Raw genomic sequence first — 23,921 nt, 5'->3', positions numbered from 1 at the left:
ATCAGTAAGGGCTTTAGTAAGGACCCAGCCAATCAGTGGGGACTCAGGAGCAAGAGAATAGATGGGAGCAGGGCCAGTCAGAGGTGGTATTTGCTGGTTCTCTGAATTACTCAAAATTTCTACTACTAGTTATCCAGAACTGGTCAGAATCTGCTGAATACCATCTCTGGAGTGGGGTCACGGACTCGGCCAAATAAAGTGTTTCTTATGATCCAACTATGGAAATCTTGACTATATCATTCCTAATTTAAAAGTAAGTCTAAGACTTTTAAAAAAAAACTTTTACACGTGCCTTAAAGTTTCCAGCAATTTAACATTAGAACATACTGTATAATGTAAATTTATGGACTGGTATTTAAGTAACAATTTGGACAACACAAAATGAAGGTTATCAAGTGGTTACCAACCTGTTTCCATCCATTTTCAAAGTTTCTTCTCAAACTGATAATGTAGCTATTGCAACATGTTCAATTTGGACAAGGCTGGGGGTTGTGGGGAGCATTTTATTTTTAACTTTATACAAACATTGAGATTGTCTGATGAAGTTAATACTTCACTATTTTCTCCAATGACTGATATACATGTATTTTTGGCCCACTCAGAATAAAACTATCAGTGCAGAGGATATGTATTTTCAGTATTCTATTTCTAGTAAAATTGAAGTCTATATTATACTGGTGAAAAGATTCCCAGGTTTCAGTATGTTTGGGTAAAAGGATCTCTGGAGAAATTATTTCTGCTTGGGATGCTTGGATAATTATAGGCAGAACATGTTGGAGTGAACTATTTGATGGTGTTTATTCATCTCATGGGGATGTTTTGTTTCGTTTTGATTTATGGCATGTATGAATCCAGCCATTGTGGTTTTCTTAAGCTATAGTTTAGCATATTGTGGGAAAACTTTCATTCAATGTTTATTTAAAAAGATTTATACAGTATAGTTGCCTACCTTATAACCAATTCTGGATGATTCCAATCAAGTATAAACTGGGTGTTTTTTTAATATATAAAATACTATTTTACAAAGGGGGGACTATACATTTTTACTGGGGGGGTGTTATGAACTTTTGTTTTATTAGCAGTGACAAAGCAATTTTGTAGTGTTGTTGACTCAAGCATTGAAACAGTTTGAAGTACTGAAATATAAAACCAGCTATAATGAAAGCATCATTTATATACTTAAAGACCACGTGTATATTTAGAAGAAGAGGGTTTAAGATCATTATACTACATGTACCTAGAATCCCAAAGTCCCATGTCTGATTTGACAAAGTTTATTTTTTTTAACTGCTGCTTTGTATACAACAGAACATGACATTTCGCAATATTGTTGCAGAACTAAAACCGTGGCTGAACTGATAAATTGCAATAACCTACAGTTGAAGGACTGTAGCTATGACAGGCAGAAGATGAACAGAGTGCATCCATGAATACCAGTCATAAGACACACTGAAAACTTAAAGATACAATGTATGGAGAGACTCAACTGCTTAACATTTTCAACTTAGAGCAAGCCAACTTTAACAAAACTGGGGTATTTTTGGAAGCTTGTCATTCAGACAAATTTGATATACTATAAATGGACATAGAGATAATCCATATTTACACACCATTCAAAAAAGACAATAAAAAAGCTAAGAAGGAAATAAAAAGTCCTGTTGTGGTTAGCCAGCAGCAGGTGCAGATAGCTGAGGAGAGCGAGGACTCAGATAAGGGGCCAGGATCATTAGGGAGTAAACTGCTGCCTTCAGAGATTGTGGGGGCTGGCAGCAGTGATGAGGAGGTTCCCGAGGAGCCTGTGCCAAGTGCGTGTGAGCGCAGGTCTGCTCACAGGAAAGAGCAGCTGCAGCAGCAGGGGGGCCTTGGGAGTAAGGCTGCAAGGTAATGGTCCCTTGTTCAAGAAGATAAAAGCCAGCTGTGAATCAGACATTCTTTGCAGGAAGCAAAGACGTTTTGAAATTCGAGCCTCATGAACATTGGTATCTTAGTTGGTATTTGAAGATTTTTGTGTTGTGAAATATTTCTAGGTAATCTTATCTGTTATTTTTGGCAACCGCACACAATTTTGGCGAGGCTCGTGCTTATCAAAGTTAATATCAAAGCCTTTTAACCGGGGATTTGTAAGAATCATCAAAAGGTTTCTGTTCCCTTTGGTTGGTGTTTGTTTTATTGGACAAGGGTTTGGGTCAGAACAAAACCACAACAGATCCTCTCCAACAAACAACACCAAGATAAGCAGAGATTGACATCAGACAAACAAGCAGAAAAAATACCCCATAAGTAAACTACCAAGGACAATACTACACCCTCACCAACACTGGCAGGGAAAACCTCATACTAGCACTGATGATGTTACCTGGCTATGTAATGAAATGCCTGCAAACAAACAACCAACCTCAGAGAGCACCAAGGCAAATTACACTAAATCACAATGTCATTTAATGTTGGCTTCGTAGGGCGTCCCAATCCAGTTAATCTTACCTTAATTAACATAGTTAAGTAAAACATGGCTTAGCTTTGTGTATGATGCAAATCTGTAACTTATCCCACCTAAATCATCTTACTACAGGAGGAGAGGCATTCTTGCCCAGAATCATATTGTTGATTGAAATCCATTTTGTCTCCACCTTCCCTTCCAGTTTCAGTGGAAGAGTATTAAACTACAGGAAATTATGCTACCTTGTATTATATATAAGGGTACAAAGTCTTATAAATGATGAATGCCATAATCTCCAAAGATTCATTCTGTGTGGTTAAGGATCACAGCACTTAAGATGAAGGAGTATGATACCACAAATCAGGAAATCATTCCAGTGTGGAGTTCTGCAATGAGGCAAAATTTGGAAACAGAGTGTGTTAAGTTTCCATATTTGAATCTGCATTTTGCTTCTCCAGAAATACTTATTCTCCTTCAATGAAAGTTAAAGCTTCAATCCAAAATCCACTTACTAAGAAATCTGGCTTGCTGAACTCAGTCTAGCTTCTTTCCAAATACATGTACAAATTGTATGTTTAACCTAATATAATAGAATTGATGTTAATTTCTAAACACAATACTTCTGAAAGAATAAGTTTTGCTTTTGCTTTGTTTCAACTAAAATAAAGATTATGTTGCTTTTTTCTAAATGGGAAATTCTGAAGATAAATTATTTCAAGGTAGGATTAGAATAAACACTTTAAGCAAAATGAACTCAAATCCTTCTAGATTTATGCTTGGAAGCCTAATCCTTTTTATCATAAAATAGTTGTGAGTTCTTTAACAGTATGAAAAAGATCCATTTCTACATTTAATTGTGTTTTTATAGGTACGCAGATATTGATATTAATTAAAACATACTGTTTGTGCTTGGTATTATCAAGATTACAACTGAATAATTACCATGAATCTATTATAACAACATTACATTTTTATGAATTCAAAGAAGAGTTTAACTTGCAAATGTAAAAAAAAATGTTTGTTACCAGATAGTACACACAGTTGCCATTTATCAAGTTATGATATAAATATTATGGATAGTTGCCAGACCACATTATCCTAGAAATCCCAAAATCTATTCTGTAGAATATTTCTACTATCGCTTATAGTGATATTATCATGATCCCCAATTTGAAGTTGAATTCATATTTTTTTAAACTCATACTATTTGGCTGCTACATTCTAAACCATTCAACAATATGAATATAGTTTTTATATTTTATATACGCTCCTAGATTGAGCATATCTCAAAAATGTATATGGAAGAAAATATATTGAAATATAATGAATAAAAGGACAGTAAATTTAAAGCTTGGCTTGTAAAACAATTCCAAACAAGGAGAAGGAAAACAGACACACAACAATCTACAAAGAACTGCTTGGTGAAGGAACTGATGTTTAATAGAGCTCTGCTTCGTGCCAATGCTGTCAAATCTAATCAGGCAGACAGACATAATCAGAAACAGGTAATACCACAAATAACCAGACTGCGCTCTCTCTAGGGGTGGGATTCAAATTTTTAACAACCGGTTCTGTGGGTGTGGCCATAGAAACATAAAAGAAGGAAGTATTTTATCCTTAGGTAGTGCTCTATATCACTTTCTTCTTAGAATTCTTTTATTTTAAATCACTTTTCCGTAGTATTATTACATTTTATCAATTCCAAATAAGTCCAGCATTTTATCTAATGCCTGATTAATGCCCAATTCTGTATGTTGTTCCAAATTTAGTCTCTAATTCTATATAATTCTTTTATTTCTGGTTTTTTCTTTACCTTCTATTTTTCTCTTATTTCTCATTTGCCACTACTACTTTTCCAAATGAAGGCTCCTTCTTTTCACTTTTTTGGGGTTTTCAAAAATAATGTTCAAAGTCTTTTATCCAGTTACACGCCACTCAGCACTTTCACTCTCCAGCACAAAACTTCTGTCCTGGCAGCCTCCTGTCTTCAGGGCAGCCATTAAAGACTGCCGTTTCTCCCTGTCTTGTAGGGGAGTTTACCAAGCCAGGGAGGGGAGATGCGGCTCCCCTCAACCCAACTGCTGGTCTCCCCCTCTTTCCCCACTCCTATGAGTTGGGTCAGATGGATCCGGTCCTTTAAGGACCCTTCCAACAGGGTAAGTACGGATCAAAGCCGTGCATGATCGCGGTCTCTGATCCGTTGTAGGCAAGAACCTGAGTCTCCATCCAAAGTTTAATGGTTTTTACACATCATGGAATTTTAATAAGTTTTCCTAAAGCAACTTAGGAGTGTGTTAATCAAAATTCCCCACATACATTAGATTCATAAAACCAGAAAAGTACTTGTAAAAAGTTGGATAATAGGAGATGTATAAAACATAGATTAGGTCTAGAATCATAATATTAGAAGTGACCTTGGAAATATTCTAGATCAACACCCAGCCCAGAGCAAGAATCCCAGACAAATGGCTGCCCACCCTTTTACTTCAGACAGACTGTTCCACACTTTAAAATATCCTGCAGTCAGAAAAAAAATGACTTTCTTGTCACCTTCTATGTGGTGGGAATCTTTGTTTTTTTCTTTGGGGGGAAAACATTTTTCCCCATAGTGATTAGAGATTCCTCATCATGAGTTTCCCCTTATAATCAATGTTTCGTATGACTCAGTTCTGCCCCCAGGTTATTATTATTTTTTCATCCTTTCCTTAGATTTGTTATTTGAATTTGTTCTGACCCACACCCTTTTCCAACAAATCAAACACAATCCAAAGGGAACAGAAACCTTTTAATGCTTCTGCAAAATAATGAGCTGCGATAAGCATAAGTCTTGCCAAACTGTGCGAGACTGCCAAAAGATAACAGACAAGAAATAATTTGCAATACAAGAATGTTCAAATACAAACTGAGGATACTGGAATGTCCACAAGGCTGGAGTTTCAAAATGTCTTTCCCTTCTGCAAAGAATGTTAGTTTCACAGCTGGCTTTTATTTTCTTGAAGGAGGGGCCATTACCTTGCAGCAGTACTCCCGAGTCGCCCATGCTGTTGTAGCTGCTCTTTCCTGCGAGCAATCATGTGTGCATGTGCACTTGGCACAGGCTTCTCGAGAACCTCCTCATCGCTGCTGTCAGCCCCCACAATCTCTGAAGGCAGCAATTCACTCCCTAATGGTCCTGGCCCCTCATCTGAGTCCTCGCTCTCCTCATCCATCCTCACTTGCTGCCGACTAACCACAGCAGAATTTTAGTATCATATTTAGTATCATATTCATGCAGATAACTTTCAGAAGTATCAATCCAGCACTAAAATTGTTGACAGTTTTTGGGAAACTATGGTATGTTGGATTTTCTAACTGACCTCACTGCATAAGAGCCTACAGTACACACCAGTATAGAGACTCAACACAGACAAAACAGATATCTTTAAACGTGAATATTCTTCCCTTTCTTTCTCCACCCCCATCTCCCCCAGACACACACCTATCTTCAGAGACCAGCTCCATGAATCTGACATTGTCAGGAAGTAAGAACCACACATATTTCAGAAGGTCAGGTGTAAAAGCAGAATATTGAAAATTGTAAAAATATGTTTCAAGTCTCATAGCAAATAAATTAAATTAGAGTATCTTTGAAACATTTCCTTCCCATTGCCCATATTTCTGAAGTGGGCTGCATTTTCTCACACCCATTTAAACTCCTTTATGTGATTCCCACAATATCAGAATTGTTCAGTATTCCTTGACTCAGTGTCCATAACCTAGCTATTCCAGTAGAGTGTCTTCTTTATCTTCCATTCCTTCATAACTAAGGAATTTTCAAAGTTTGTTCCTAGGTTGCCAATTGGAATGTATTTAAAAAGGTTTTCAAACATATTTACATCTAGTGAAAGTAGCTTGGACATTACTGAAAAATATCCCTTATTCAGGCAAAGAATCTGTTAATTGTTACATTTTGTGGTTCATGTTTTTATTAAATTATTTTAGTGTATGTACATGTGGCTTTGAGTATAATATGGGATTACATATTTAACTGTCCCCTTTTAATGATTGTAAATTAGTTGTCATATTTTTGGTTACAATTCTCTTGTGTTAAGTTATGCATATACTGGCAATTATGACATTCTGTTGTGGGGAAAATGTCCTCTTCAGGAACCCCATCATTTGGAGATAAATGCAATCAAGTAAATTTAATTGCCATGCATAACTACAGTGATCACTGAGCTCCCAAACAAAAGAATACAAAAGAGTTCCAGTTAAAGAAAGGTTATAGGCTATATACCCTCTAAAATAATACATAGGAATTACAAAACTAGTGTGAATTGTGATATTTTTCTGCAGGATTGTAGGGTCTGATAACAATACAGGGGATTTTATTATGGGCTGCCTGTTATTTCCACATTCTGCTCTGTTAACTCCACAGAAAATATCTCGTCTTTGCTATGTGTTGCCTTCCTTTCAAGCCTCATTAGGCAGCTATTTTTATTATTAGGCAACTATTTTCCAAAACAACAGAAGGCAAGACAAGAAATAATGGAAGGAAACAAATCAAGGAGAGAAGCAACCCTAGAACTAAGGAGAAATTTCCTAACAGTGAGAACAATTAACCAGTGGAACAGAAGTTGTGGTTGTTCCATCACTGAAGGCTTTTAAGAAGTGGTTGGACAGCCATTTGTCTGAAATAATACAGGGTCTCCTTTTTGAGCAGGGAGACCAAGGAGCTTATAGTGGATTATAGAAGGAACAGATCAGACATCCAGCCCTTGCTTATCAATGGAGACCGAGTGGAGCAAGTGGCCAGTTTTGAGTTTCTGGGTGTTACCCTAAAAGAGGACGTGACCTGGGGTGCCCACATTGCAACCGTGGTCAAAAGGGCCCAGCAGAGATTATACTACCTGAGGCTTCTCAGAAAACAACAACTGAATGAGAAACTGCTGGTGACCTTCTACCGCTGCACCATAAGAGAGCATCTGAACATACTGCAACTCTGTATGGTTTGTCAATTGCACAGTGACAGATAGGAAAGTGCTCCAGAGGGTTAATGTCATTGCCCAGAAGATCGTTGGTTGCCCTCTCCCCTCTTTGGAAGAGCTTTATAGCTCCTGCTGCCTTAAGAAAGTTCAAAACATTCTCAAAGATCCATCTCATCATGGGAACCCTTTTTTTGAACTATTACCATCTGGCAGACGGTACAGAATAATAAAAACAAGGACAAATAGGCTGAAAAACAGCTTCTATCCCAGGGCAGTATCTCTTTTGAATTATGCTGTATAGTGCAGTGTTGGTATGGTGTTGGGGGTTTCCGGTTCGATGTGTGAAGGGTGAAGGATGTGTGTTTGTGTTTATTGTCATGGTCATGATGTGCACTGAAGATGGTGTTTGATTTCATTGTACGAGGTGCAATGACAATAAAGTAAACTAACTAAAAGACTCCTGAGGTCCCTACCAACTCTATTATTCTGTAAGCCTACTATGCAGTTCAGCATCATGTATGTAAGGAGAATATTATTTGGCCTACACAATACAGTTATGCATATATTGATTTCTTTGATATTATGGCATGTTCATTGTTATTATTATACATATACTTTTCTTGGGATTTTTTAAAAAAACCTCAGTTATGTTATACCACAGCACATTTATTTGTTGGTTATTAATTTCCGTATCACTTCAGAGTGTGGTACACAGCATAAAACTTCCACTGAAAGAGTAATAAATCATTAATGGCAACACGAATAAATAAATAATGATCAAAATAAAACAATGTTCACATCAAAGCAACTAGAGCATGTACAAAAGTGATTTACATGAAGGCATCAACCCATCCCTAAACAAACAAACAAAAAAGATATCTGAAAAAATTCTGTGTTAGCCAACTTCCAGAAAGCAATCAGTGTGATGATGTAACATGGAGAACACGATGAGAAACATCACACTCTCCTCTTTCCTCACTAGATTGCCCATCTTCCTCTCTCAGACTATCAAATAAACACAAAAAAATCAGATAAAAATAACCACACTCAGCTGAGTAACTAAAACTAATATCACAAATGCCATGTACAAAAACTTTTTTACAGGAATTGGGTATGTCTAGTATAAGGAAAAGAAGGACTAGAGGAGACACAATAGTAGTGTTCCAATACTTGAAGGATTCCTACAAAAACAAGCAGGTCAAACTATTTTCCAAAGGACCACAAAGCAAAATGAGAAACAATGGATGGAAACTAACCAAGGAGAGAAGCAACCTAGCTCTAAGGAGAATTTTTCTGACAGTGAGAACAATTAACCAGTGGAAGGGTTTGCCTTCAGAAGCTCTGGGTGCTCCATTACTGGAGGCTTTCAAAAAAGACCTGGACAATCATTTATCTGAAATGGTATAGGGTCTCCTGCTTGAGCAAGGAGTTGGACTAGAAGATCTCCAAGGTCCCTTCCAACTCTATTATTCTATGTTCCTATCCAGGTTACAATTGGAAAATGTTTTTTTCCCATCAAAATTTTTTAAGGGTCAAAACAATTCACTAGCAAAAGTGCCAAAAGCAGAGGAGGACAAAGTCAATTCCATGCCCCCTTTTTCCCTTGGTCACTGTGCTTTATGGAAAGGAGCAAGTGACTTTTGCAGAAATATGAACCAATAGCTTGGGACGGCTTTTCAAATTATGCAAAATTTGATAAATAAAATAAATAAAACTAGACTGAGCACTACACAATACCAGCCGAGTCTATGTTTTCCTTTTGTAATGTTATTTATTATCACTACTGTGATGGCAAACACAACAACATGTTGGTTAGTCTGTTAGAAATTGCTTCCTTGTGTTTTTAACAGCTAGAAGCTAGTTGGTGTAGGAGACATTTCCACATGAAGTATAAACCACATTCTTCTGTTTCTTTTTGGATACAATGCACCAGCTGTTTTTCTGTGCAAGGTAGAATGTATATGCCAAATTCAAGAAGCTGCAAAATTTTAAACAGCTGTATGTGCTCTTCAAAGTATTCCTTTTATGAGAAGTTAGTGAAGCACATAGGATAGTCTTATTGCTGCCTCTGGCTTTCCATCTCATCTAATTGCTGTGCAGTACTACCTAGTATGAAGTGATAGATGTTATTTTTTAAGTTGCCTGCTCCTGCAGCTAAAATAGGGAAGAAAAAAAAAACCCTCTCCAGTTAGTTTTACCTGGGAGCTATGATGAACTGAAGTCTATCTCATTCAGGTTTGCATCACTCATATACAGTACATTGTTACATTAGGATCGGTATTATTTTGATATTCTGCTTCAACACTCTGTTCCAACTTTTGATCCACACTTTGCTTTAGCATGACATATCTGTATTATTAGGAAGCAGGATTGATTCTTAATTATTGCAGTCGGCAAGAAATATTACAGTGTTTCAGCTATTAATATTTGTAAGGGCAACTCACCTGCTTCCAACAGTACATCATTGATCACGCTTATGCAGGTACAACTACGCAGTTCAGGTATACATATATCTAGTGTATCCAAAGCACACATTTACACTTGAGTAGTGTCCTTGCTGGATAAAATCCTTCTTTGTGCCATGTGCTTCAGTCCTTAATGGGATATTTTCTTATTAATAATGAATTATCCTCTTGATAAAAATATTTCTGGTCAGTGTTCATTCTACTTTGGCCAGCTTCTATATGAATGAGTTATTTCCTTTCAAAATTGGAAAATAAGGGAAGCCCTGGATTCAGTACATTGGTTCAGATGTGTGTAGCTTGGTTGAAAATCTTAGCTTGCATCTGATTACTGCTCTCTAAATTCTTCATAAATAAAATTCTTCATAAATATTGTATCTTTGTCTTTGAGCTGGTTCAGTTTATTAAAGTTCTGTCCATAATACTACAATTCTGATGGCTTATTTACACATATAAAATATAAGATGGCCTGTTTAAGTGAACTAAGTTGGTTTATAATTATTTGTATAAAAAAATGAATGAATGAATCATACTGTAGGTAGTCCTTGAGTTACTGGGATGGTGCCTGCCCATTAGTGTCGTAACATTAATTGAAACCCATTGAATGAATGAACCTCATCCCTCCTCTCCCCAATGCTTTCATTAATTGAATGCATGAGTAATTAAGTGTGTATGAGGTATCTCAGGGAAGGGAAAGACCATGGAGTGCCTAGTGCAGTGGGGAAAAGCCCTGCCTCTGGCCACCCAAATCCTCCCTGTACCCACTAAAATATATTAGGCTTCCCTTCCCACCCCTTAGGGTCCCCACAGCTGTTCTTTCTTCTCTGCATTTACCTTTTGAAGATCAGAATAGCTCTGGGCTATGTAACAGGAAAGCAACCATCTTCTCAGATGCAGGTAAAGCTGTTTTCTTCAAATCTTGTGCTCTTCTGTCCCCTTTGGAAAAAGCTTGTCCAACGGACGACAGAGGCCTGCGGTGGTGCGAGATCATGCTCCTGCAGGCCTCCATCCTCTGCACCAAAAGCTTTTTGCAAAAGGGATGGAAGTCCTCGGGGGTGAGACTTCGTGTTCCTGCAGGCTTCCCTCATCTGTGCAAAAAGCCTTTTGCAAAGGGGATGGAAGGGTGAGTAAGATCTAATAAAAAAACCTCGCATATGGTTGGAAAAAATGATAAAGACACATAGACTTGAAACCAGAGATTTTTTTATTGGGAATCTTACCTGATACATATAATAAAAATTTGAAGTATTTGATTGTAAATGTATTAACAGCGGCTAGGATTGTATTTGCTAAAAACTGGAAGAGTGAGAAAATTCCATCAGAGGAAGAAATTATTAAGAAAATATTGGATTGTGCTGAAATGAGTAAATTGACATTTGAAATTAGAGAACAAGAAGATAAACAATTTTATGAAATTTGGGATCTTTTTTATCAATGGTTAGATAATAAAACATAATAATAGAACATTTAGACTTAGGATATAATCTTTTCTTTGATATTATTTTTATAAAACTTTATTAAGGTAGATTTGGTATGATCTTACGATTCATTGCAAAATAAATTAAGTAAATTATAGTTATCTCGTTAAAGTATGAGTTAATAAAATTATAGATAAATGATTTCTTAGTGATGATATTAGGTTATACAATTATTGATTGATAATATGAGTTATTATGTAATATAATTATATTAGCATTTAGGAAATGGATGCACACAAAAAAAGTGGTAAACCAACCGATACACTGTTTGTAAATATATGAAGAAGGACGATGTTTTTATGTTTTATGTTGTATGTCTTACGTTGTTTTGTTTGTTGTTAAAATAAAAAACTTTTTTTTAAAAAAAAAGATCTAATAAAAAAACCTTCACCAACATCTGAGAAGATAGCCATTTCTGCATATCTTCAAAAGGTAAGTGAGCAATTGGTGACGTGATGGGGAGGAGCTGGTGGGCTAGCATAGCAGGCCCAATGCCTGTGCAGACCCTATGAGGGGGGGAAATAGTCACGCTGCAGTGTCTCTGCAGTCAGTTGTAAGATCAGTTGCTGTGGTGCTACAACATTCATAACTTCAGGACTAGGTGATAAGTACTTTTGGGGGGGATGTCATAAATTTGAGCTGTCACTAAGTGAATTGTCATAACTTGAGAACTACCTGTACTATTGCATCTCATAATTGGGCACTCTTTGAAATCTTAACTCAGGAAGCAGGGAATTTAAAATAGAAACAACAGAAACAAATAAAATTAAAGGAAACTCAGCTGATTCAATCAACCCAGATGTACATTATCCATTGGTTTAAAATCAGTTAAGTGAATACCAATGACTGGTCTTTAAGATTGGATACTATCAAGGCAGAGATTTAAATGGTTTCTTCAGCAACATGTTCTTCTCTTTAGAAGCATGATTTGCCATGCTTTCCAATTGTGTCTTGGAAATATTCTTAACCTTTCTCACTGTGTAATAAATCTTCAGAATCTCCATCAAAGAGCCAATTGATGAATGCCATGAAGCTTGGGCAGAGCTGGCTAATGATCTTATGTTCATCATGCCACAATCAGAGGTTCAATGAAAAATCACACAGAAATGTCTATTTTTTTCCTCCCAGATAACACAAGAGGTACTATTGATTTTTACTCACTGTCCAGAAAATGGAAAGCTTATGTCTGTAAAGGATGAATAGAAAGCATAATTATTGAAACTATTCTAATGTGCTTAAGCCATTGAAACCATATTTAGTTTATGGACATACAAAGACATTTTGACTTTCCAATATTATGTTCTTAAAATATCCATAAGTAGATTGCTTAGAATATGGTGTGTGTGTGTGTGTGTGTGCATGTGTGTGTGCATATTGGTACTACACAAATCACCCCAAAATTTTCTGTATTCCTTTTAGCAAACTTATTAAATTGAACCTTTTATTGCCTGAAATAAATGCAGTAAGTAGTAGTACACACTGTACTATGTCTGACTTTGCAGAAATGTATGAAAAGTGGAAATTGTGTGAAAAGTGGAAATTGTATGAAATGTATGAAAAGTGGAAAAGTTAAAACAAAAGATAAATCATGATGGCTCTTAAAACAATTGGAATGGTTTCAAAGCCATAGTCCCATAATATAAATGCCTCTCTGCTGGATGCCCACAATTGCTTTAGTTGTTAACAGTAACCTTCAGTGGAGTATATTTTATTTTATTTTTTATTTATTTATTTATTTGATTTGTTAATCGCTTACAAGATAATAGGTATAAGTATATACATAGTTATGAATACATGAAATGGGTACATATAAGAAAAATAAAAGAAACAATAGGACAGGGACGGTAGGCACGTTGGTGCACTTATGACACCCCCTACAGACCTCTTAGGAAAGGGGTGAGGTCAATAGTAGATAGTCTAAGGTTAAAGTTTTTGGGGTTTGGGGAAGAAACCACAGAGTCAGGTAGAGTATTCCAGACATTGACCACTCTGTTGCTGAAGTCATATTTCTTCCAATCAAGTTTGGTGTGGTTAACCTTGAGTTTGTATCTATTGTTTGCTCTTGTGTTGTTATGGTTGAAGCTGAAGTATTCATTGATAGGTAAGTCATTGCAATATATGATTTTATATACCATACTTAGATCAGACAAAAGACGGCGTAATTCAAGGTTTTCTAGGCTTAGAATTTCAAATCTGGTGGCATAAGGTACTCTACAACGAGTAGAGGAGTGGAGAACTCTTCTTGTGAAATATATCTGGACTTTCTCAATTGTGCTAATATCAGATACGTAATATGGGTTCCAGACTGATGAGCTGAATTTGAGTATTGGTCTAGCAAATGTTTTGTATGCTCTAGTTAGTAATGTGATATTACCAGAGAAAAAGCTACATAGGATTAGGTTAACAACTCTTAATGCCTTTCTGGCTGTGTAGTTACAGTGGGCTCTAGCACTTAGATCATTAGAGATGAGTATGCCAAGGTCCTTTACAGAGCTTGGATCATCAACAAGGTCTTGACTATTCAGCTTGTATTTTATTTTCAGATTTTTTTTGCCAATATGTAAGACAGAGCATTTATTTGTTGAGATTTGAAGTTGCCATTTGTTTGACCATTCTGATATATAGTCAAGATCTTTTTGAAGGGTAGCAGTATTGTATGTGGTATTGAAAAGCTTTACATCATCAGCTAAGAGAACACAGTTGCTCTTAATATAATCACAGAGGTCATTTATGTAGAGTATGAAGAGAATTGATCCTGTTTACCCATCTCTTCCGAATGCTTGCTCATTTTGTTTCTCCTATTTATTTCAAGGCCCTTGCTTTCATTAATAAAAGAGCTCATTTATTCAGGTCTAGCATTCATTGGTTTAGTCATCCTTGATCACAATACCATTTTTGACAATGGAAATTCTGGAATATAACATATTTTTATAACCATAAGGAGGAATTCTATATTATAGCCAAAGAAGAAGGTGACAGCCAAACATCAGCAATATACTGTCACACTATATTAATCTTTCTCTCTCTCTCTCTCTCTCTGTCTCTCTCTCTCTCTCTCTCTCTCTCTCTCTCACACACACACACACACACACACACACTGTGAGTGTGTGTGTGTGTGTGTATGCATTTTATGCAGCTAAAATGATATCCATGGTTATGTTTTTGTGTTATAAAAGCCACATTGTGATCTGACTCAGAGAAATATACTTGTGAAAAATCTTTGTCTTTCTAGAAGCCTTCTTTTGTCTTTCTTAGAGGGAATTCCAATTTTGTCATCTAGCAATATCATTTCACTTTTCATCCAAAACTTACCATTGTAATTCTATAGTTATACTAAAATCAAAGGGAGCATACTTATGTATACAAGTTTTTAGAGAAAGTACATGGAATGGTGCTGTTCACTTCACCTTTTACATGTTCCTGTTGATATTGTGGAGTGCAGAACTACTGTTAAAACCCTAGCCTGCATTAGAATTTTAAAAATATCATCTCGTTTTCATTTCAAAGGAGCCTTTATAAATGAAGGCAATAGTTAACTCCAAGAGAATAATAATTACAATGTTATCTTATGGGAGAGGATTCTTCTTTTATTAGTAGAACATGTTTTATCATATGTATGTTGTCAAATGTGCAAACCATTCACATTTAAAGTGTATCATATGCAAATAGGCAAAGGATGTCATTGTTTACTCAGTATTTCAATTGTGCATGTATTCTAAATCTTTTTGTCATGTTCACATTTCTGTGTAACTTTGCGATGAGGTTCTTTACTTATATCAAGGGTGTCAAAATCGTGTCACCACGGCATGGTCACGTGACATATTGTGACTTTCCCCCCCTTTGCTAAACCGGGTGTGGGCGTCGCCAGCACGTGATGCATCTGGTCTGCAGGCCACATGCTTAACAGCCCTGACTTATATATTTGTGTGTGTGTGTGTGTGTGTGTGTGTGTGTGTGTGTGTGTTTGTGTGTGTCTCTTTCTCTGATATAATTCTTTATATAATAGTGACAGTCATGTTTATACATTAGGTTTTTCCTCCCAATAATCTTAAACTTTTATTACTACTTTATTTTACTTTGGATTTAATGTCACATTTCTGTAACTGATACACAGCACTGTCGTTTGGTTCTGGAACATATTATGATCTATCCAATTGTCATTTAACTTAACTTTTTTTCTCATTTTGCTAAACCAGTTAAACTGATTAAACATAGGTCCTTTTGGAAATCTTTCTCTCATTTTGCCTTGCAGTTCTGCTAGAAATAATAGATTGTTCTTTTGCCCAGTTGAATAACCATGGGGATTACCTTTGATTCATCAGTCTTTGTTGAGTCTTTTATTCATCTACAGTTCAATGTTGATCATTGCATCTTTAAAGTATTTCTAAAATTGCCCCCTTTCCCCTTATTTTTTAAACTTTAACGAATGCTTTGATAAACTCTGATCACTGTTCCAATGATTATCTTTGGCCTTCCAGTTTCTCAGTTTGACCCCTTGGAAAGAACAACCCTTGACTCCATAGGTGTAAGAGAAAAGATACTTTTACTAGGGAACTGGGTGCAGAGAAAGCAAGCCGAGCTCTGGAAAAAAACCCATATGAAAAAACCCATATATTAAAAGCAATCTCAACTGTCCAAAACTCTCCCCTTCATGAGAACAGTCCAATTAAATGCTGTTCTGATGTTTTGGGAAGCTGGTGCCTCAGGCGCCGCTATAAATTCCTTTCCCAGGGCCAGTGTCCTTGAAGGCAGGAAGATGGTTCAGCTTTGGCACCTCTGGTTCCTGTTAGTGTCCATACTCCCCAAATTCCCACAGCATTCTTTCATGCCTCCAGCATTTTTGCCCTCTCCCCCTTGATTATGGCAGTTGCTAGTGAGCTTCAAAGATAGTGAAGATAGGCATCTGATCCTTATTGTATCTTTTTCTTGACCATGTTTGACCTTTATTTCTTCAATTTTCTTAAGTTTATAATATTCAAACTAGATATGATAATTGCATTTGGTATCCATCTAAGTAGGAGAAGAATGTAGTTGCATTATTATTATTATTATTATTATTATTATTATTATTATTATTATTATTATTATTATTTTACATGCTAAGGGCAATGGAAATCACCTGTTCTGCTTTTTACTTTCTCTGATCTAACACCTGTTCTATATGAGATAAATTTGTTTCTCATATTTTCAGATTCCAAGTTAGCATTCTTTTCTAAGTTTTTTAACTGTACAATCAAAACAGTTTCAATTTAATCATTTCACCAGTATGCAACTCATACTATATGTGTGCTTTTTAAGAGCATTAATTCATCTCATGTACAGACCTGCACACAATATTATTAAACATGCAAGACTATAGTATTGTATTTCAATATCATGAGCATTGTAATACAGTTTATATAGTATCTTATTTTTACAGAATTACTTCTTAGTGATTCATGGTTCTATCTATGTTCTTTTTATGTAGTCTTGTATATTAAGCATGAATTCACTTATGCATCTGAAAAATATGCATAGATTTAAATTAATCTGCATGAAAAATATTGTCGTGAACTACACTATATTATTATACAGATTTGTAATTCAAGTGAGAGGAAGAGCTAGAGATGAAACAGACAACAATAAGAGACAAAGCTTTAGAAAACTGCATTCCTTATTTCCTTATTTTTAAAAATTCTTCTATTTTGAGTAGATTTCAGGAACAGTATAACACATAATGGAGTAAATTAGCAGAGCAATAGAAAAATCCATGTCTTCTGTTCACTTAATAATGTTAATTGTCCAAGGTAGCCTCATAAAAAGTGAATAAGAGTTGGCACTTTAACTAAAATATTTATGTCTTATTTTGTTGTTTCATACACAACCTGTCATTTAGCTCATTCCTTTATTTGGACTAACATCTGTTAATTCTATTTGAATTAATTAAGTATGACTAAATGGATGGTATCTCTTAGAAGATGGTAATGATAAATGGAAATGGTAAAAACAAGTTTATCTGAAAGGAAGCAACATGTTAAGTGCAGTATATATGCAAATAATATACAACCAAAACAGCACTGATGGATTATTCCAACAGAAGCAATATTTGTGTTAATACCCAATAAAAACAAGACCAATTCACAGCTTTAACTGTAGTATTTATTGTACATAAATTCAGCCAGTCTATTTTTTTGGTAAGATACATGCAATGAAGCAACATTAGAAATGATCTTTTCTAGCAGGCCGTTGATTCCAGAAGTGAAGTGTTTATTGCTTCCATAAACTGAATGAGGCCATTGGTCAAGCTAACCAGGAACTGTCCATCCCAATAGATTTAAGCATTCAAGACTGTTGAAGACCATTCAGTATAGCTACTTGCAAAAATGCTAGGATTATGTTGTGGCTCCTTCCCTGAATATAAATGCAAACAGTTAAGCAAATTGCTCACTGGTTAATGTTAGCACTTGTTTTTAACTTATGTTTTCATTTTGTGTTTTCCTAGATATTCCATTGATCACAATACAGAAGACAGACACTTCACTATTGATGCAAACACTGGAACCATTAAGACTGCCAAGGTCTTTGACAGAGAAGAAACCCCTTGGTACAACATCACAGTCACTGCTTCTGAAATTGGTATGTAACAAGCCCCCAGAGTTTATAGTCCACAGTACTTGTTTTCAAGCAAATGGGTCTTTCAGAAAGGCATACATTGATGGAGAGATTTGGGGGGAAATATTTGGAAGAGAACACGGCATTATCCTCTTTCAGCTGCTCATAATATCTATCAATCTTGGCAGCTGAATAACATGTCAAAGCTAATTTAGTTGTCTAAAATCGACAGTTGTTTCTTATATAATGTTTAAGAACTTATATAATGTTAAGCAAATACTTTGTGAGCCTTGGTTCAAACCCATGTTGGAGTACATATGAATGCTATGTTATAATAAACTAAATTCATAATGGTTTTGATATAATTTTTCCTGTTTTAACTGGAATGCAATTGTGTTTGAGTAAAAGGCTTTCAAAATAAATCCAGTAAGATTCCAGTGAGAGATGAAATGCCCAGGAAAAGATGAATGGTATACATCAAAATGTCTGTTTCCAGAAACTTTACTACAACAAAGATATTAAAGGATACTGAATATCAAACAACTGCTCACATTCTATTTGGATTCTTAAATGAGCACAAGTCAAATTGACACAAATTGGAAATAAAAAGATCTGGCAATCACCATATTCTGTTTAACAGTATATTTTAATGGTATTTTTAAAGGATATTTTGTTCACATTGCTCAAGGCAGAATACTTTATTAGGCAGAAGTTTATTACTATCAGACTCAGACAAATAAAAGCTTATTAATGTAATATCTTATCCCAAGTTTAAATCAAGTTATTTACCAAGTAATAATCTAAATCAGGATAATTGATAGGAGGTAGGAACGTTAAGCATATTTACTGCTTTGGGTTGGACGTACATGCAAATCACTGAACTTTGCCAATGATAAAATACATCTCAGGTTATATAGAACATAATGAACAAATAGTGAATTATTCAGTGTCAAGAATAGCTCACTATGTGAACATTTTATTATTTTCATTTCTTACCATTGTGTCAACTAATGGCAGTTGAAGGAGAGAAGGGTGTTGTGGGAAAGCATTCAATTATTTAAAATGTGACATACACAACTGTTATGTAGATACAAATGCAGCAAGCCAAGAATTGTCACTCCTTGGTACTTATATTATTTATAGTGCTAGAAATATGAGATGGATGAAGTCCATATCACAAGTTTGTTGGAGATTACAACATCAATTTTGGAAAGTTATAAATGGATTAAAGAGCCAGTTAGAGTTGAAGTATCACTTTGAAATTAATTACAAGAATCCTTCCTGTGGGTTGCCTGAATTTTATTAAAAATATGAAATATTTGAAATTAATTATATAAAAAAATCTTCTTATGGAAAAATGTTGTTGATTGGAGAAAAACATAAGAGAGGATTTTGAAGTTTGGACTCTAGAGGAACCAGAAAAAACTAAACATTATAATTAAGTGAGAAAAGATGGGAAGAAACTGTAGAAGACTTTAAAAATATTTGGGGAATGCAGATGTTTCTCTCAAGATTACCTGATGCTATAAAAATGAGACTTAAAGAAATTATGGTAGAGGAGTAGATCTTGCTGGATAAAACTGAGTCTGGAGGTGATTTGAATAAAAATAACAGGCTAGAAAAATTATATGAAACAAGATATGACATTTGATTTACAAATAAAGCCAACAAATGTCTTAACAATTAAAAAGAATATGCAAATAACAAACCACTTGTATAATCTGTTTATTTTGGCTTTACAAATGTTTGTTTTGGATTTACTGTTAGGTTTTTGACAAGAGACAAAGAAAAAATGGAAATAAATCAAGTGCTGGTATATTATTTAAAGGAATTAAAAACAAGATTGTTATAGCAAATAAATTATGAAGTTGGATTAATCAAGGTTAAAATATCTATGCTGTTGTTTGTGGTAATACTGGACTTTTGCTGACCCATAGCAAATGATGAAGCTTTAAATACTTGCTTATAGATAATAGATGAGATATGAGAGGAAATGATTTTTTTTTCTTGTAGAATCAGAGTACTGTTAAATTGGTGAAATTGTTTGTACTTCTTTTGATGTAGAGGGAAGTAATTTCTTTATATTTATGTTTTCATTATTATATTTTTATTTTTGCACCTTTTTCTTTTTCTTTTTTTCTTTTGATATTTTTCTTAGTTTGTGTTATTTTTATATTTTTATTTGTAAATCTAATAAATTAAATAGTGAATTGTTGTAGCTTGTAAAAGCTAAAATATTTTTTTTTAAAAAAAAAACTTGTGCTTCCATTTTCTGCTGTAAGTTATAATGTATGAATCCAGATAAATTGTTTTTAGTATTGTTGCATGCCACCCAGAGTCAGTTTTTGTGAGATGGGCATCTATATAAATTTGACTAATAAAATTGTTTTTAATTTTGGATATTGTTTGAGGTCAGCACATATAATCTGGTATCTTCCCAATGTTTTGAACTGCATTTTCCATCCATTCTGGCCAATGTTGTCAGCATTATAGTTCAGAAGGCCATTGCATGGCCTGAGCTTGTTTATTTGGAAGCAAATAACTTCATATTGTGAGTTCTAATCCTGGCTCATTTTCTTCAACGGCAATTAATAGGGCTCTGCATAATTGTTAATGATTCAGAGGAGGTACTTCTATCCAAATATAAATGCAGCACCTCTTTGCTATTTAAAGTGTGCACATCTTCTTTCAAGCAAAACTGGAAGCTGAAAAATAATTGTGCATGCCATAACACATAACAGAGAGGGATTGGATAGTGCAAAGTTAACACTTAGAAATTGTTTTCAAGGCACCCACAGCTATAGCAATCAACTCACTAAACTAGGTCAAGTAACTATCTTTGCGTTATTTCAGTATTTATTTCAGTTCATTATCAACAAAACCCATTTTATTTAAATGATGGGGAATTTCATTTTAATGAAAATGTTACTGTTAATGAAGACACTTAACCCTTTGTCCCTTTCATCCAAGTGAATAATTATTTAATTTCAATTTAAAAAATTAACAGACAAAAAGACTTGTGCTCTTTCATGGATATTGCATCAATCAGTATCTGATAAAATGTACACAATGTCTAACAATATTCCAAATTAGAAGCAGAGGGATTTTTTTTTCTACATCTCACATTTATCTAAGAGACACGCCAAATCGGTATGGGGGTCAAAAGAAGGTAGTTATGGCAGTGAGAATGAAACTCTATCCCTTTGCATTTTCTTGTCATGTTGACACACATTTTTTTTTAAAAAAGAACAGGGCTTGAGACATTTCAGTTATTAGTTCTTTAAGGTATGTAATTGGTCTTTTAATGGACAGGCAGAGACAATTAAGGAAAAAGAAAACCAAATGGAAGTTGTTTTCACGGAATAAGCATTGGAGTGGGACCTCCAAAGCTAACACTCTTATGGTGACAGAAAAGAATGGTTGCCATAGGTCTAAGAAGTTTAGGGAATTGTTGAGAGAGCAAACTCTTGTGGCTAATCTTGTAAAAGTAAATATATATAAACTTGAATAGAAGGCCACTAGAAATTTTTAGGGTTGTAAGTTAGACTAAAATGTAAAGGTAAAGGTTCCCCTCGCACATACATGCTAGTTGTTTCTACCTCTAGGAGGTGGTGCTCAACTCCATTACAAAGCCGAAGAGCCAACGCTGTCCAAAGATGTCTCTGTGGTCATGTGGCCAGCATGACTAAATGCCAAATACCTTCCCACCAAAGTTTTTTCTACTTGCAGTTTACATGCTTTCAAACTGCTAGGTTGGCAAAAGCTCGGACAAGTAATGGGAGCTCACTTTGCTAGGGATTTGAACTGCCAAACTGCCAACCTTTCTGATCGACAAGCTCAGCGTCTTAGCCAAGGATGGGATCCAACTAATATAACTACTGGTTCTGTTGTTCTGAGTTGCGTGTGCATGCGCCAGTCACGTGAGTGCAATTTACGACCTGCTGAGCTTCCCAGACAGCTGTGCAGCATTGCATGCAAGTGTGCAGCAATTGAAAAAGCCATTTTTTCCTGCTTTTTCAACTGCAGCTGTGTCGCGCAAAGCAACTGCGGTTGAAAAAGCAGGAAATAAAGGTCAGCAAGCGCCCGGGTGGGTGGGTGGCCCAAAACAGCAGCAGACATAGAACTGTTTCTATGTATGCTCTCTGCTGCTCTTCAGAACTGCCGGTTCTACAGAGGTGGACAGAACCGGTAGAATCCCATTCCTGGTCTTAGCCACTGAGCCACTGCATCCCTTTATAAGTTAGACTAGGAGGTTATTAATTAAAAAAAAAAAAACACATTTGTATCATGGCCAAAAATCCTGATAGAGGTGCGTCCATGAAGATATCAGGAACAAACTCAATTTGAAGGCATTTTCCCCTCTTTATTATTATGTAGGAAGTTGAAACATTTTTCTTTACGTGTCCTCCACCTGTAGATGCCTATAATGGGTATCACCTAGGACTGTGATGGAGAACCAATGGTACGCATGCTGAAAGTGGCATGCAGAGCCATCTCCACCGGCATGCGAGCTGTTGCCCCAGAGCAGGTTCACTGCACATGCACATGTGTCGCCCACCCACCAGTTGATCGTGCGGTAGCTTCTGCACATGTGCGAGGGGCAGGGCATACACAGGAGATTTGTGCACATGCACACAAATGCATGTCACACATGGGGGGTCATGTGTAAATGCTCAGAGATGCGTGGTGCACATGAGGGAGTCATGCACACATGCACATGGGCATGGAGGTCTCCACATGCATTGCCTTATGGGTGCTGGCATGCATGCACATGCACGCATGTGTGTGCACATACTTTTGGCACGTGAGGACGGAAAGGTTAGCCATCACTGACCTAGGATAAAACACTGGCTATCGTACTGGCGTGTTTCTGCATTTGATGCAGTTCACAAAGAGGATGGTTTAAATTGTAGATTATATCTGAAGAGGCTAGGAAATAACCAGCTTTTGAAATAAAAGTTTAAAATGGGTTGCAAAAGCTTGATTCCAGGGCATGTTTAGTTATGATAATATTCTGGAGAAAGATACAGCTAGATTGGTCAGCCATTTGTCTGGAACAGTATAAGGTCTCCAGCCTTGGGCAGGGGCTTGGACTAGAAGATTTTCAAGGTCCTTTTCAGACCTACAATTCTATGAAAAAGCTGCAGGTAGGGGTTACATTCATATCCCTGCAAAGCATCTTTCCAAAATCAAATGGAGTGTGGCATTGTCTTGAGTGAGGAAAGTTATTGTACACATTTGGACAATACCATAAATAAAAAGAAACCAGGAAAAGTTGTGAAGGAGAAAAAAGCATTCTCCTGATCTCTAAAACATGGTTAGGGAAAATGATGGCTAAGCCAGGCTTTTCCTGATATGGTTTAGGAAGATGGGAATTGTAATCCAGTGCATTCCCAGAAGATACCAGATCTTATAGGGAAGGCTACCTTAAACCATGTATGAATTCTTTCAGAGACTTGTCAAAGATAAAGGAAACATTGTCAAAGCAATTTATTTTTCAAGAGTTGATAAATCAAAGTCAGCGGTATCATTTTGTTGAAAGATTCTCTTTGTATAAAGAGACGGAATTGCTACCTTGTTCCTAAAATGAGTTACCTTTTATCAAAGAAATATAAATAAGGAGTCTCCCCTCAAGAATAAAAATTTCCTCTAGTTTCAATAAAATACTTTCGATTTTCTACATATCTTTATATTACAGTCTCTTACAAAAATAGCTTTAAATAACTAGGAAATAAATTTTGTAAAACGCACACAATTGTTGTATGTCAGTTTTCAAGCAAAATTTGAAATTTCAGGATGAAAGAAAATACACAAATGGTTCTCTGACAATTAATGTATATTTTAGAAAGCTTTGAAATGGATTCTTTGTGTGACTATCCAGATCATTTATTTAGATTTTTGTTTTCTTTCCAAAGACATTGCTTTGGAAGCAAAAAAAAATCTACTGATGAGGTTTAGGGGAACATATTGGAGGATAATAAATTCT

General features: G+C 35.7%; 1 protein-coding gene across 4 annotated transcripts in view; it reads left to right on the top strand.

Annotated features, from left to right (window-relative positions):
* The window catches only part of CDH18 (cadherin 18), a 653,626-nt gene that overhangs the window by 598,731 nt on the left and 30,974 nt on the right, over positions 1-23,921 (top strand). For all 4 annotated transcript variants that reach the window (XM_087930730.1, XM_087930731.1, XM_087930729.1 and 1 more), the window contains one exon: positions 17,826-17,959. In XM_087930730.1, coding sequence (XP_087786856.1) covers positions 17,826-17,959 — 134 coding nt within the window. The remainder of the gene's footprint in view (positions 1-17,825; positions 17,960-23,921) is intronic.

Source organism: Pseudonaja textilis, chromosome 3 (genome assembly GCF_049901715.1).
Source record: "Pseudonaja textilis isolate UNSWEBS1 chromosome 3, rPseTex1.2, whole genome shotgun sequence".
NCBI lineage: Eukaryota > Metazoa > Chordata > Lepidosauria > Squamata > Elapidae > Pseudonaja > Pseudonaja textilis.
Note: the sequence above shows the minus strand (reverse complement) of the source record. Positions and strands in the feature narration are given on the sequence as shown.